Consider the following 15,687-nt stretch of genomic DNA (forward strand, 5'->3'; position numbering starts at 1 on the left):
AAACAGATTGAGCTGTTAAAATAGTGAGGTTATCATTTTCAGGGAAGAGGGGATCAACATTTGTTTAACTCTTGCTAAGAAAGCCAGCATGGTGCAGTGGTTTGCGCATCAAACTACAATTCTAGAGATCAGGGTTAGCTTCCCTGCTCAGCCATGGAAACCCACTGGGTGACTTTGGTTGAGTCACACATTCCCAACTTCAGAAAACAATGTGATAGGGTCACCTTAGGGTCACCATAAATTGAAAACAACTTGAAGGCACATAAAAAAAACCCACAAACAATTAAGACAAATTTCAAGAAAGTTGGTCAGCAGATTCCAATTCTTAAAAGTGGCTGAAAAGAGTGAACATGAAATAGATAGAATATATTTTGTAATATTTAATTTTGTTTCATGGGGTCTCCATTTTAGAGGTGCTCTTTTGATATCACTGATCTCTCCTTCCAAACCCCAGTGAAAATTTCCACTGAGGACAGCAGGGAAGGCAATGAAAATGAAAAACAAAATAGTATTGCCCTCAGCCATTTCAAGGATAATGCTCTTAAAATTACATTCTCAGTCTTTCCGATGGTGCCTGATGCTTCTCATTTCAATTGTTTAAAAAACGAAACAAAACAACACAAACAACAACCACGAATTAATGTAATTTATATCATGCTTTGGTTCTTATAACTCTTTTATGCAGAGGATGAATTTGAGAAAAAGCTCTCCACTTTTAAGGCCTTCTCGGTACACTTCTCTGCATTCTAGAAATTATTTTCTCTTTACATAGATTTGTCCACATACCTGTTTACCATCCACACCAGGTTTTCCAGGAAAACCATCAAGACCTGGTTCCCCCTGTCAAAAGAAACAGAAAAATGACATTCACTACTGGGCACCTTATTCTCTGAGGTGTATCTGTGAAAATTAAATAAGATTCTTACGAATACAATCCTGCAAAAGTCTACCCAGAGTAACACACACTTGGGAATAAGTATGTAAGTGCAATATGCATTTGCATGAATGGCTATGCTGAGCTGGGATGTGACCATATCTCACTTTGCCATAAGTCACCTCAAATTATTTAAAACCAGACCACAGGTGTATAAGCAGTTTCAATTGTTTAGCCTTCTTCATAATTGCTTCTGAGTCAGATTCATATTTGATTCCTTCATATTTGATTCCTGGTTGGGTACCTAGTACCCAACCAAGAGGCTAACATTTGATTTATTCTTTTGCCTCTAGCCCATTTGAATATCTCCTACTTTTTCCAAATAAGAACAGACTTAGTTGATTCACAAAATTCCAGTAAAAATAAAAAAATATTGTTATACATGTATGGTTATACTCTTGTGTATAACCACTCATTTCCTCATTGGGAAGAAAGCATGGCAATAAAGCAACCTCCTCCATGTTCCAGAAGTTGGAAACTATTTTGGGGGGTTAATATAGCTTCCAGAATATCCCCCAGCCATGTTTTGGGGGATTCTTGGAGTTGTAGTCCACAAAAGAAATGTTTTCAAGCTCTGCTCAATTCCCATGTAATTGCATATAGATATGAAAATATGCTTGTCATCTATGTAGTCTTAATATGATTTAAGCCATGGTTTAATATGATTGTTATTTCTAATTGCTATCTCTAAAAATATCTGAACTTAAAGGCACAGAAGAAGCAATAAATCCTCAACACAGAGGCTGAGATCCTAGATTCAGGTTGTGTAGCATAAATCTCTGTGTGCAGACCTAAGCATTAATTGTGCTACACAACCCATGTGCTGAAGTACAATGTTGCATAACTGAATCAAGAGGCTATACAGACCGGCACTATGAGCCAGCATTGGGGGGGACTTCAGGCCTGGCAACCATATGCCCCGACTCCACTCCCAAGGCGGCATCAGAATGGCCCCCTGACCACATGGCGGGCAGCATTGTGGCATTTCTGCAACACAGCATTTGCACATGCTGCACTGAAGAAATGCCAAAAAATGCCATGGCAATGACAAGGGTGCCCTTTTCCCAGCACCAAAAGAAGAGTTTTTGTGGGTTTTTCTGAAGATGCCAGCCACAGATGCTGGCGAAACATCAGGAAGAAACTTTTCTGGAACATGGCTACATAGCCCGAAAAACCCACAAAAAACTATGGATGCCAGCCATGAAAGCCTTCGACTTTACACTAAAAGAAAAGGTTTTCTGCTGCTCCTTTTTGCACTGGGAACCAGCCAGGTTGGGTGCATGTTGTGTGGTTGCCATGGCCCCAACCTTGCAAGCAAAGGGGCAGTGGCAAGTCGGTCCTTAGCTGCCATCTGTTTCACCCCTAAGACACCAAATATGAATGGAATACACAACCAAATATGCATGTCCATCCACATACAATTTGCTTCTGTGTGCAATGGCATCACCATGCACAACTCCACTTCTATGTCCTTGAACTGAATGTGGCTGTTTCATAAAAGTGTCCAACAGCTTCTGGAGGGAAACTTGTACAAGGATAAACCAACAAGATTCCAGCCAGTCTGCATAATTATTCTATGTGACTCTGTGACATTTAGAAGTTGAATCTTCTTGAGAAAATTGTTGTTTTAAACTTGAAAAGCTTAACAGACAATCCTTCATTGTCTGTGTTTTTAGTGCTAACAGTTTGAAGGAAAGAAGTTCAATGTTTCTGCTCAGAATACTTACAAATTATTTAAAACACACTGTCCATACCTTTTCTCCCTTGGGTCCCTTTTCTCCTCTTTCTCCCTGAAGACCCTAAAGCAGAGACAAATGATGAAACAATGAGTTGTACATTGTCCCCACTACCATCCTAAAGCAAAACATGGATGAGTCATTAATTTTTTAGTAACCTGCATTATGACTCATTATGTGATACGCACTGTGAAAGGGGAATACTGATTTAGGACGCTGTCTATTAAGTAGCTGTCTATCATATAACAATAATGTTATGCCTCAGAACAACCTTTGCATATGCTAATTGGTCTTACAATACTCATCAACCTGATCATCCAGAGGGACTCTGCTCTTTCCAGTGCCCCAAAAGAATGACTATAACAACGATAATGAGGCAGAGAAAAGTTGAATGACCTTCTCTACTTAAATGTATATTTCCAACTGTTCAAAAGTGAAAGATTTCAACAAGCCAAAACTTTCAGAGAGTAAACTTCTAACTAGAACAAAGGGATTCCATGTAAAAGTACCAATGCACCAATACAGATCAAATTCCAATAGACACTGCTGTAGTTTGTCCACTTGATATAGCTGTCACAGGAAATTTAATTTGTACCATCCTCATGTCATGGACATCTGTGTGGAATGTAACATCATCTACAGGGAGCAACAGTGTTGGAGAAAAATTGCACCACTGGGTGTTCTCCCCTTTGTCCCCTTTAAAACCCTAATTGGTTTGGGTCCATGTTATTCTGGGACTGCCTCCTCGCTTTTAATCTACTCCCTACACTCAGGTCCTCTGCGGGACATTTACCTCTACTGGCCAGAACTAGACTGTCAATTGTCACCCAGAAAACCTTTTCATCTGCCACCCTTAGACTGTGAAATGACCTGACATGAGAGATTTGACAGCTTAACATGCTGTCTGACTTTAAAATACTATAAAAGTCGATCTCTTCTGGTAGGCCTATCCAGTTTATTTTAAACAATGAATTTTAAATTGGCTGAATCAGAAAAGAGACTCTGCCTACATTAGCTTTACATTGGGGCTACCAATGAACCATTGCATGTGGATTCTCCATACAATTCCTCATAGGACTTGCTTGGGAATAAAAGTCAGAGCAGTGTAGTAGTTTGAGCCTTGGACTACAACTCTGAAGATCAGGATCCAAATCCTTGCTCAGCCATGGAAACCCACTAGGTGATCTTGGGCAAGTCATACTCTCTCAGTCTCAAAGAAAGGCAAAGCAAACCCCCTCTGAAACAATCTTGCCAGGAAAGCCTAGTTGTAGGTTCACCTTAGTGTTGCCAGAAGTTGGAAATGACTTGAAGGCACATAACAAGAACAATAACATGATAACTAATCACTGTAGCAAGACTTTGTCTCCTTCAAGGCCTTTATTCTTGTGTCTAGTGAATCACCTATTAGAGAAAGTGGCATATTCTAGCACAGGGTTGGGTATAGTGTGACCAGCAACTCCCATCTACACTAGACAGCATAGACAGTAGTGAGCTGAGCTGGGAGTTGAAGTCCATAATCTCCCTGTACAAGCCAGACCAAGTTTTAAGATCTGCAGAAGAAGGCTTGGTCTCAGTTCCATCTCAATCACTACCATATTTCATCACGATATGTGAGAGAGCCTTCTCAGTGGTTCCCAGGCTGTGGAACTCCATTCCACATGAATTCTAGGTGGCCTCATGCCCCTCTTTTTCTGACAGCAGATGATTCCTAAATCATGTGGGAGAAGAATGTTTTGAAAGTAGTGTTTTGTGATTTTAACTTTGTATATTAATTGCATGTAAACTATTTTTAGTGATGTACTTTTTAAATCAAGTTGTTTGTTCAGTAGCTTTTTAAATTTTGTAAATGTAGCTGAACCTTACTTTTTAACTATTGTAACTTGCTTTGGATCCCATACTGGGATAAAAATCCAACAACATATGAAAAATGCACCCGATCCACCTGTGTTCTCGTTTCTCTTTCTTTTCCTGCTTAGCCCCAGTAGTTGTGTGGATATTCAAGCTGCTTCAAAGGACTGGAGTTTTGATTTGCACAGGGAATTGCAGAACTGGAGATTCTGGAGGCTTAGCAGCTGCATTTTCATGTCCATAGGCCCTGCTTAGTTGTGCTTGTGTATGTTTGAAAATCAAACATCAACTTAATACTGAAGTAGAATTTTTCTTTTAAAAAATCATTAAATGTTTATAGTACACTGGGTAGATTGAATAAAGAAACAAAGTCATAACTTACAGGTGCTCCAACATAACCTTGGCGGCCAGGGGGACCTGGCTGACCATCTGTCCCCTAATCAAAAATGTAAAGAGAAAGAGAGATCAGAATCATGATGACTAGAGAAGCCAGAAGATGTGCATGACCTTTCTCACAATAACAAATCCCATTGTAATGGAAATTCTACTACAATGCAGACATCCAGGTCACACCTCTGCTCTAGAAAAAAAAAAGGAAATGTCTGCGTCTTAAAACTGGATGGAGATGCAGAAGGAAAGAGGGTATTTCTGTCAGTGGGATGGTTTGCTCTGGATTCTAGTCAAGTTTCATGAAGCTGTAAGAATCTGTTCAAACTTAAGCCAAAAGGGAACTTGAAATGTTAGTAAGTTAGTTCAGTTGGGGGTATTGATTTGAATCTTCTTGGTTTGTTGTTAGCTGCCTTTGAGTCACCCTCTACTCATGGTGACACTGGGTATAAGATGTTTCCAAGCCCTGCTATCTTCGACTGCTCTACTTAGGTCTTGCAGATTCAGGCCCAGTAGACCCACTAACTGAATTACATTGACCTGTGGGTTGATTCACCATTCAACAAATGATCTGATGGGCCTACTCCAATTGGGAGTATCCAATAGGACTCCAGACATAGTAATTTTGTTGCCTATGATGATATAGGGTAGGATATACCTTATATCCAAGAGGTGAACCTTATCATTTAGGTTCAGCACCTTGGAGAGCTCTTTTTATGGTTACAACCCAGAGTAGATTCTCCACCCCTTGAATAGGCACATCAGGTTAGTTTTCCCCACATCATCAATAAATGTGCCTTTTATTATATTATTTTATCTACTAAAATATCTCTGGTCCAACCTATATCCTATCATATATATATCATGTATTCTTTAGATTGTAAGCCTGAGGGTAGGGAAATGTCTAATTAACAGTTTGTAAGCTGTTCTGATAGCCTTTTGGCTGAAGAGCAGGGTATAAATTATTATTATTATTATTATTATTATTATTATATACAACAAAATTACAATGGCTGGATCCTGTTTGGGTACTTCCAACTAGATATTCTCAGCATTTCAAGATTATTTTCAGCCTAGTTTTGAATGTATTCTTTCAACCACAGCTTATTTGGTTGTTGAATATATATGGAACAGATGAGATAGGTATCAAGGCACCCTTCCAGAAAACATTCAGCAAAGGTGGTTTAGGAGATTAGCACACTCTCCTTTAACATGCCTTATCCCTGATGGGATAAAGACACATTTATTTTTAAAACAGGTTTTTTTTTTGCATTTGCCCATGGCTGGGCAAATTCATCCTGTATGCACCCCACATGCCAGCTGGGCTTATTCTGAGGTTTTTCAAGAACAGTATGTTGCCAAAAGATGTGTATTAGGAATTTTTGAGGGGGGATTAGAAAAGAAATCTGGTAAAATGCTTTTTTTTATTTGGTATCCTCAGCAAGAATAGTATTTGCCCCAAAATGGAAACATAAAAGCATCCCAAAGGAAGACGATTGGCTTAATAAACTATACAAAATGTTAGAATTGGGAAAACTTATTAACAGACTGAAAAATGAACTAAATAATAAGAGTGATATAGATTTAAAATTGTTAATAGATTACTTAGAGAGAAAAAATGGGTCCTTTGGCAGTTGTAGGGTTAAAAGACTAATAAAATTACATTAGTTTATAGGATGCTAGATAACCTTAAATAATTATAATTGACCAGTCTGGAGAGAGAGGGGACATGGATCGAAGAGGAGTCTAGTTGTAAATTCATGGATAAAGTAAAATGATTATCAGGATGATTTGGATTCAGAATATGGGTTTGGAGTACCACTGATCAGACTGTATTAGGAGGCCAATAAATATTTATAAATAGAGGAAGAGAGAAAAAGGAATGCATGAGTATAGCTGAATGTAGGGATATAGCTGAAAGTTGGGTGTTTCATGCATGGAATATGTTTGTTGATAGGGGAAAATTGATTGTTTGATTTGTTCTTTTTGTTTGTTATTGTGTGTTTTCTGTATGTGTGTTATTTGTTCACATATTTTACACACTCTCTCTCTCTCTCTCTCTCTCTCTATATATATATATATATATATATATATATATAGTATTTTTGTTTATTTTATGTCTATTTTGAAACTTAATAAAGCATGTTTAAAATTAAAAAAAAAAAGTACAGGATTTTCCTGTTCATGAAAAGGCACATGATAAGCCCGTCTGGCAACTAGGCTGTAAACGGGATGCATTCATTCGCTCATGGGTGAATGTGATAAAATCAATTTTAAAAATAAATGCACCTTTATCCTATTAGGGATAAGGCACATTAAAAGAAAATGAGTGAATCTCCTGTATTGAAAGGGAAGAGTGTTTGTTTTCGTCTTGCTTTTGGGAGAAAAAGTTGGAAACTGCTCCTGCTCCAATACTGAAATAGATAAATTCAAGGTATCACTCACCTTCAATCCAGGAGGCCCAGGGAGTCCAACTGCTCCAGGAAGACCTGGCTCTCCCTCAACAGAGAAGGCAAACAATGTTTTTTTATTCAAATATGTTTACTCTAGACATTTTACGCATCATTTAATGCTAAATTTAAATAGCCTGAATGATTTGCAAAGCAAGAGGAGCTAAACAGATATCACACGGAATAGTTACCCACAATATGACCTTAAATTGATATAAGAATGAAAAATATGAAAGCACAAGCACCACCAATAAGCAAATTCCAAAGGTCAAATTCCACAAAGAATGCTGTAGCAGAAATAAACACTAAATCCTATAACTGAAGACTGATAACAATATTCATAAGGAATGTTGTGGTGCTCATGTTTAATTGTGATTTCTCTTTTGCATTCATAAATTGGTGGTGTTGATTATTTGAAAATATTGCCATGACTTGCCTATCAGTTCGTACAGTGGGCCCTCGTTATCCGTGGAGATCCGTTCCAGACCCCCACACACACTGATACCAAAATCTGCATATGCTCAAGACCCATTGCACTCAATGGTGGTGTGGCCATGTGGCCATGCCACCATTGAGGACAATGGACCTTTGCCCCCACCCTCTCCCCAATGCCAGACTCACCATTTTCACTGTAGCAGGTAGCAGGGGCTACCTCTTTTTCCTCCTCTTCTCTGCCTCTTCCCTCTCTCCTCCTCCTCCTCCTCCTCCTCTTCCACCATCGCCACTGCCCCGGCTCTTTCTCCTCCTTCTCCTTCACTTCACTTGCCTTCCTCCTCTTCCTCCTTCACTTCCCTTACCTTCTCCACCTTTCTCCTTCTCCTCCCCCTCCTCTTCTCCACATCCTCCACTTTCTCCTGCTCCTCTTGCCCCCTCTGTTGTGCTGTCGCCACTCGTCATTCTTTTCCTTCCTTCTCCTGCTCCTCTTCTCTGCTGTTCCTCCTCATTTTCCTTCTTCCTTCTGCTCTCCACATCCTCCACTTTCTCCTCCTCCTCTTACCCCTCTCTGTTGCGCTGCCACCACTCATCCGCCTTTTCTTCATCCTCCTCCTCCTCCTTTCCTCCGCTCTCCCTCGTTCCCCTTCTTCCTCCTCCTCCTCATCCCTGCCATTTCCTCCTCCTCCTCCTCCTCTACCAATGCCACTACAATGCCCCCGTGGGCTTGCCATCCACATATGCTGAAATCTGTGGATGGCAAGTTCGCATATATGGATGGCAGACTGTATATGGAATTTTTTCCATATAATTTTTTTGCATAAATACATTGCTATATCAGTTTAAGATCATATTGTGGAATATATAACTTGTTGTATGAACAACTATTCCATGGTGGGATACAGACCGCCCAAAAAGGCCTCCAGACTGTGGCAGCCCCCAGACCGCAGGGCTTCCCCGCAGAGCAAAAAAGAACCTGCAAAAAACGGGTTCTTAATGCGGTGCATTTGTGATGCTGCAATGTGCCATTAGAAAAACGTTGGGACATGCAGATGCTAAGCCTCCGCCACATCAAAATGGCGGTGCCCGTGTGTACAGGGTGCCGCCATTTTGACGCCCCCGTCATGTGCTAGGGGTGAGGCCAATATGGGCGGTGCGCCCTCGGCCAACCCCTAGCATCTGACGGGGGCGCCACAAAGGCCCATCTAGATCGGGCCTATGTGACAGTCCTAATGGTCCATTCAGGTTATGAAACTCTGTTATTGTTCACATACTGAAACAGTGCTATGTATCTTTATTATTCTGATAATTTAACATAATAGAGCTATCTTATTATTGTATGAGGCACTCTGCCTCTATGCAAAATCTTTGCATATTTCACTTTCCAAATGGAAAAAAGCATTGTTGGTCATGCTCACTGATTATTGATCCTTACATGTTGCACTACATTCGTATTCATTGTATATCATAACTCTGCCAACAGATTTTTTTTTTTTGCTGCATTGATGTGATGTAGGATCTCACCCATCCTTTACTTGCTTGTAGTTGCCACTATAAGCTAGGAACACTTGCCCCTTCACCCCCACCACTACAATTATTCTGAGCCCATTCACTTCAGTCTCTCACACTGTATCCAGGCTCCTTTTATTTGGAATGAATGAGCATGGGGAAAGTGATTTCCCCCAGTGCCCCAGTGAATTCTCTAGTTTCCACATAAATCTCTAAGAGCATTGTAATGAATGGCACTACGCATTCTGCCTTTAAACATCCAAGAGCTCTTAATCCACATGAAGTCTGCCCGCTGCCTTGGCTCAAATACAACCCAGTTGAGGGTTTTTTTAACCTGCTGTCATTCATTTCAGTATCATTCAAAAGGGCAACATTAATCCCCAAGACACATTCCATTCAACACACATTGATTTGCAGCATCTGGCTTGCACTATAAGGAAAAAGGGATTACAAGGAAGGAAGATAAAAGCTTACAGTTGTTCCTTTGGTGCCATCTCTCCCTGGGATGCCAGGTGCACCAAGAAAGCCCTAAAATAATAAGAATTACCATAAGAGAATTAATAGGGAGCCATCATCAGCATAAAATTAACACTGGCTGCAAGCAGAAGCACATGAACAATATACATGGTAAGTCTAATTGCTTTCTTCCCTAGTGACATTAATTTGTGGCCTCAAAGGAAACTTGTTGCCCAACTTCACAATTTCTGATATTAAGTACACTGTTTATTACTTGTTAAATACAGCCAGAGTGATGGCTGAGATTGCCCTGGTGGCTTATCAAGGGATATTCTGCACCCTAATATGGCTAGATATAAAACAATCTGTTAAATTGCTGGGCATTTACACTTTTTGAAAGCAAGTAGAAGAATGAATCTTTCAGTTTGCTCCTTTGATTTGTGTGTGTGTGTGTGTGTGTGTGTGTGTGTGTGCGGAGAAGAAATAATATCAGGGCTTGCAGAGACGCTTTTCTATTAGCAGAGATGGTGATCTAATCTGCTACCCTGCCCCAGGCTTCTCCCTAAATTCACTGCAATCTTCACAGGAGCTGGAGTGGAGGTTACATTTCTCAGCAACAATACATTATTGTGAACTATATGAAAATATATATATATATATATATATATATATATATATATATTCAAAGCAGTGTGCACTGTTATATTTGTTTTGAATGGGCAAGTAGAACCTATAGATTTTTTTAAAAGACCCACTTCCTGGGGAACATGTGAACTGCTAAAACTGGTTTGTTAATATGAAATTCATGGTACTTTTGGACCCCTGAGACATGCCTATAGAGATATCAAAATTTACCAATACACAACTGGGTGCATTGATAATACATACACACAACCATGGCTCACTTGATAACTCCTCCAATCAAGATGAGTTGGAGTTCCCAACAGCTGATGATAGTAAGGGGTTCACTCTCCCTACAAATCTAGGATCCTTCTGGGGACTGGGTTCAAGGCTTCACCTATGCATAGTAACATCTCAACTCGGAAGTCAGAAGAAGAGATTGGGCCTTCTTTCAGGCTGTAAAAATGACATGGACTTGACTTGAACCTATCAAAGGAAGTGCTCCGCTATGAGAGTTGACTTCTTGAAAGTAGGGGCTTCTTCAGAAATGCCTAAATGTCTTCAGCTGAGTTCTGCATGGGAGTCCTACAGCCCAGCAATATAAGCCTTAATCTTATCACTCTAAGACTTCTGAAAGCAGTATACCTTAGGGTGAGATCTTGCACAAAGTCTTCCTTGCTCCCAAATGCTTAATTGGTGCTTAACCTTGGTCTATGTTTTGTTTTCACAGTGAAACGTTCCCAGATTATTTTCTATTTTGCCCTGGTACTGTGTTGATTTCAGACAGCCTAGCATTCCCTTTCTAACAATCTCCATATATACTGTTGTTGCCTGGGCTGACTTTGAGTAAATTTACATTACCATTATACTTCTTTAACTGTGAGGGTTCCATCCTGTGGACTCCTGGGATTTAGTAGTTTGGCAATTTAACTCCACATCACCTTGGCACCATAGTTCAGTGGAGTACAAAATTGCTTTCTAGCAGAGAATTCAAAGTGTCTCACAAATATCAGAATTCTGCAGGATGGAGCCATGCCAGTTGAAATGGTATTAAACAGCTATAAGTGTATGAATCAGATATTCTCTTATTGTCTTTAAAGATGTGGCATTTTGATTTGGCCCTAGAACACAGAACAATTGATGCAAGCTCTCGGAAAAAAGATTCCACCTCAACATTAGAAGGAACGTCCTGACAGTAAGAGCTGTTTGAAAATGGAACACACTCCCTCAGAGGGTGGTGGAGTCTCCTTCTTTGGAGGTCTTTAAAGAGAGGCTGGATGGCCATCTGTCAAGGATGCTTTGATTGTGATTTCCTGCATGGCAAGGGGTTGGACTCGATGACCCTTGTGGTCTCTTCCAACTCTATGATTCTATGAAAAGCCCTAGCTATCCAGGAATAGAAGCTCATTCACAAAACATAATTATAGCACTATGATCCCACTTTAATTTCCTTGGCAACATCCTATGTAATCTTGGGGTTTGTAATTTGGTGAGGCATTGGAGTGTTCTGGCTAAGAATTTTAATGCCCCTCTCTGCATTGTAAATCCCAGGATTCCATAGGATGGAACCACTATGGAATAATGTGGAACAGTGCTATAATTCTGTAATGAAAAAGGGCTCTACAACATACAACATACAGTGTGATGCAGAAGCTAAAAAGAACAATGCAATTTTAGGTTACATCAATAAAATATAGTGTCTAGATCAAGGGAAGTAATAGTCCCACTATATTCTGCTTTGGTCAGGCCCCACCTGGAATATTGTGTCCAGTTCTGGGCACCACAATTCAAAAAGGACATTGAGAAACTGGAGTGTGTCCAAAGGAGGGTGACTAAAATGGTGAGGGGCCTGGAAACCATATCCTATGAGGAATGGCCTAGGGAGCTGGGGATGTTTTAGCCTGGAGAAGAGAAGGTTAAGAGGTGATATGATATCCCTGTTTAAATACTTGAAGGGATGTCAAATTGAGGAGGGAGCAAGCTTGTTTTCTGCTATTCCAGAGACTAGGAGCCGGAGCAATGGATGCAAGCTACAGGAAAACAGAGTTCACCTCAACATTAGGAGGAACTTCCTGACAGTAAGAGCTGTTCGATTGTGGAACAAACTCCCTTGGAGTGTAGTGGAGTCTCCTTTCCTGGAGGTCTTCAAACAGAGGCTGGATGGCCATCTGTCAGGGATGCTTTGATTTAGATTTCCTGCATGGCAGGGGGTTGGACCGGATGGCCCTAGTGGTCTCTTCCAATTCTATGATTAATAATAACAATAACAACAACAACAACAATAATAATAATAATAATAATAATAATAATAATATGCTTTATTTATATATAGTGCTGTAGATTTGTACAGAGCCCTCCTCCAACCACCATCTTGAGGGGGCGAGAGGCCTGGCCTGGAAGACAAAGAGCCCTCCTCCAACCACCATCTTGAGGGGGAGAGAGGCCTGACCTGGAAGAAAAAGAGCCCTCCTCCAACCACCATCTTGAGGGGGAGAGAGGCCTTGCAATTTTTTTGTATTGTATTGCAATTTTACTGTACACCGCTATGATCATTGTGGAATAGCGGTCTATAAATAAAAATTATTATTATTACAGCGATGTACATACAAACAATAAAATAGATAAGAGTAAACCTGATTCTATGATTCTAATCATTCCATTAAAAAAAAACAGATTAGAAATAATATTTTCCTTAAAACTCAGGTTTGTAAGCACAGAAAGTTTTATATATATATCCAGCGATGTGATTCTCCCCATCTGCTCTCTGCAGCAATCAATCTCTGATATCTCTGCAGATATCATCTATATCTAGGAAAGGTTTCACAAAGGCTTAAGTACCTCTTTGTCAAGCTGATGATTTGCTGACAGTTTACAGTGCATTTTGTGCCATGTTGCTTCTAATGTTTTATGGTCCATCCTGCCATAACCATTGCAGCTGACCAATAAGTGCCTCATATGAATTACTTTGGAAACAGCATTCACAATCTCCAAGTACTGTTGTTACTGTCAGTGTAATCAGTCCACGGTGGGGTTGATGGGGGGAAAGAGACAAATATTTCTTCTGTAACTTTCTGAATATATTTTAAAGTTATTTTTACCTTTTCTCCTCTTTCTCCCATCAGCCCAGGTAATCCTTGGAATCCCCTTTCACCCTAGTGAACAACAAAAGAGAGAACAGGGGTGTTATATGAAATAAAACACTGTCTTGAAATAGAACAAAAAAAGTTTCAATCCACATGCACCACGTGGCAGACTTTGAACTGCAAGGACCGGGAACTGGACTACCTCTTGAAATCAAAAGAACAACCCTTAAGATTCCAGATCTTGCATTTTATGCTTGTACAATACATCACCATGGCCATAGAAGAAACATCTAGCAATAGCAATAGCAGCTTCATTTAGCCAAGAGCACAATAGGGATGGAAAAATATTCAAAAATATTTTATTTAAAATAATCAAAAACAGATTTTTTTTTTTTTTTTAGATGTTGAGAAACCCTGGTGTAGATGCATCCTTAGATGCAAGGAGAACAATTTTCTGATTTCACAATTTTCACACATGAAAATAAGACAAGTAAATACAACCAGCCCTTCATATCCACAGATTTTTATCCACAGATTCAAGCATCCACAGCATGAAAATATTAAAGAAATATATAAATTCCAAAAATCTAACCTTGATTTTGCCATTTCCTAAAAGAAACATCATTTTATTATGCCATTGTATTTAATGGAGTTCAAGCATCCATGGTTTTTGCTATCCATGGGGGGTCCTGGAACCAAACCATAGTGGATACAGAGGGCTCACTTTATTTACATTCCTAGCTTGGGCTGATGGAAGCTTTGGTCAAGCAACATCTGGGGAGCCTTTCATCCCTCAATTTTTTGTTTGTTTGTTTGTTTGTTTCAAAAACAGTAGGAAAATTCTGAATTCAAAAGGAAGATGCATGGTCACCCGTTACCAAAAATTTTCTAGTTTTCCAGATACTTCCGCTGAGCAAGCATCTTTGAATTCACTTTGCATTTGGCGCTGAAGTGACAATTTGGTGAAAATCTGAAAGAAAGGAGGCATTTCCTAATTATATTATGCAATGAAATGAGATGGGGTACTCTGATCTCCTCACATTATTGACTTGATTTCCTTTTGGGCTGTTACTTCTCCATTACTCCTTTGTCTTTTGTAAAACTGAAATGCAGAATGGAAACTTGGCCATCTACTCCAACCTTCTGCTCAGTTCAGAGAAACAAAACACATCAGCATTCAGGTATGTTAACAAGCCATATCATTCTTTTTACCTTCTCCATAAAACTAATGACAACTCTAGGGATCAATAATTTCTGGGATGATAATGGGAGGGGGATTAGCAACTGATTCTCCTCTACATCAAGGCAAAACAGAAGCCTTTAGGAGAGGCATGAAAAGAGTTGGATGTATCACGAAAGAAAGAAGAGTCAGTGAGTGACAGACAGTACTGGCAAAAACAACCTCCTGGGAGCTTTGGATAATACAGCTTTGTTACAGAGGCCATTAAAGGCTACAGGGAGGTAATTGGTCTTTCTTACGGTTGCCAGCTTCAGAATGGGGAAAGCCCCGTGGGCCGTTTGCAGCTGAGCTAATGGGGAAATGTTGGCACTGTCTGATAGCACTGACATAGAAAGAGATGCACCTGTTAACATTTCCTGAGCATTGAGTATTACTCTTCCTTTTGCCCCTTTCCAAAATTAGTATACTTTTTTCCCCATATTAACTATGTTTATCATTTGCTTCAGGATTGCACCACCATTTCATCAGTCTACAAACTGTGATCTGTAAAGTTTAGGTCTATGCTATCTGACAGATTAAAATTTATTAACAGCAGATGGGCCAGGATAGTCCAGGCTTGGCCCATGCTATCCTGGTCCAGGTCTCAGCCCGGATCAGTTTTTGGGAGGGTGAGGGGACAGGCAGGTGTTTAGATTCCTGCCTGCCCCACCACCACCACAGACATATTACCCCTACACACCCCTTACCTTACTCTGCCATTGCTGCTAGTGAGATGACCCTAGATTGACATGGAAACAGGGATTGGGCTGGATCCACCAGATTCGTGTCCAGGATCTGGGCCCAGGGCTAATGACCTGCGTCATCGAAATAGGACAACATGAAGCCGGGGGGACATGGACCTTTGGACCCATGCAGACAGCCCCACAAATGTTTGATCTGACATCAATCTCATGGCTCATTCCTGTGGAATCCTGGGATATGTAGTTTAGTAAAGACTTAATCTTCTCCAGTTTCCAACCTCCCCTATAATTTAGAGCATTAAAGCTGTATA

At 40.1% G+C, this 15,687-nt stretch overlaps 1 protein-coding gene across 1 annotated transcript in view; it reads right to left on the reverse strand.

Moving 5' to 3' along the window:
• COL22A1 (collagen type XXII alpha 1 chain) overlaps positions 1 to 15,687 on the reverse strand; it is a 184,974-nt gene that overhangs the window by 87,606 nt on the left and 81,681 nt on the right. The window contains exons 12-16 of the mRNA XM_089518399.1: positions 9,771 to 9,824; positions 7,351 to 7,404; positions 4,901 to 4,954; positions 2,689 to 2,733; positions 787 to 840 (exon numbers count right to left, since the gene is read on the reverse strand). Coding sequence (XP_089374525.1) covers positions 787 to 840; positions 2,689 to 2,733; positions 4,901 to 4,954; positions 7,351 to 7,404; positions 9,771 to 9,824 — 261 coding nt within the window. The remainder of the gene's footprint in view (positions 1 to 786; positions 841 to 2,688; positions 2,734 to 4,900; positions 4,955 to 7,350; positions 7,405 to 9,770; positions 9,825 to 15,687) is intronic.

Source organism: Sceloporus occidentalis, unplaced genomic scaffold (assembly GCF_023333645.1).
Source record: "Sceloporus occidentalis isolate IW3139 unplaced genomic scaffold, rSceOcc1.0.p SCAF_3, whole genome shotgun sequence".
In the NCBI taxonomy this organism is placed as follows: domain Eukaryota; kingdom Metazoa; phylum Chordata; class Lepidosauria; order Squamata; family Phrynosomatidae; genus Sceloporus; species Sceloporus occidentalis.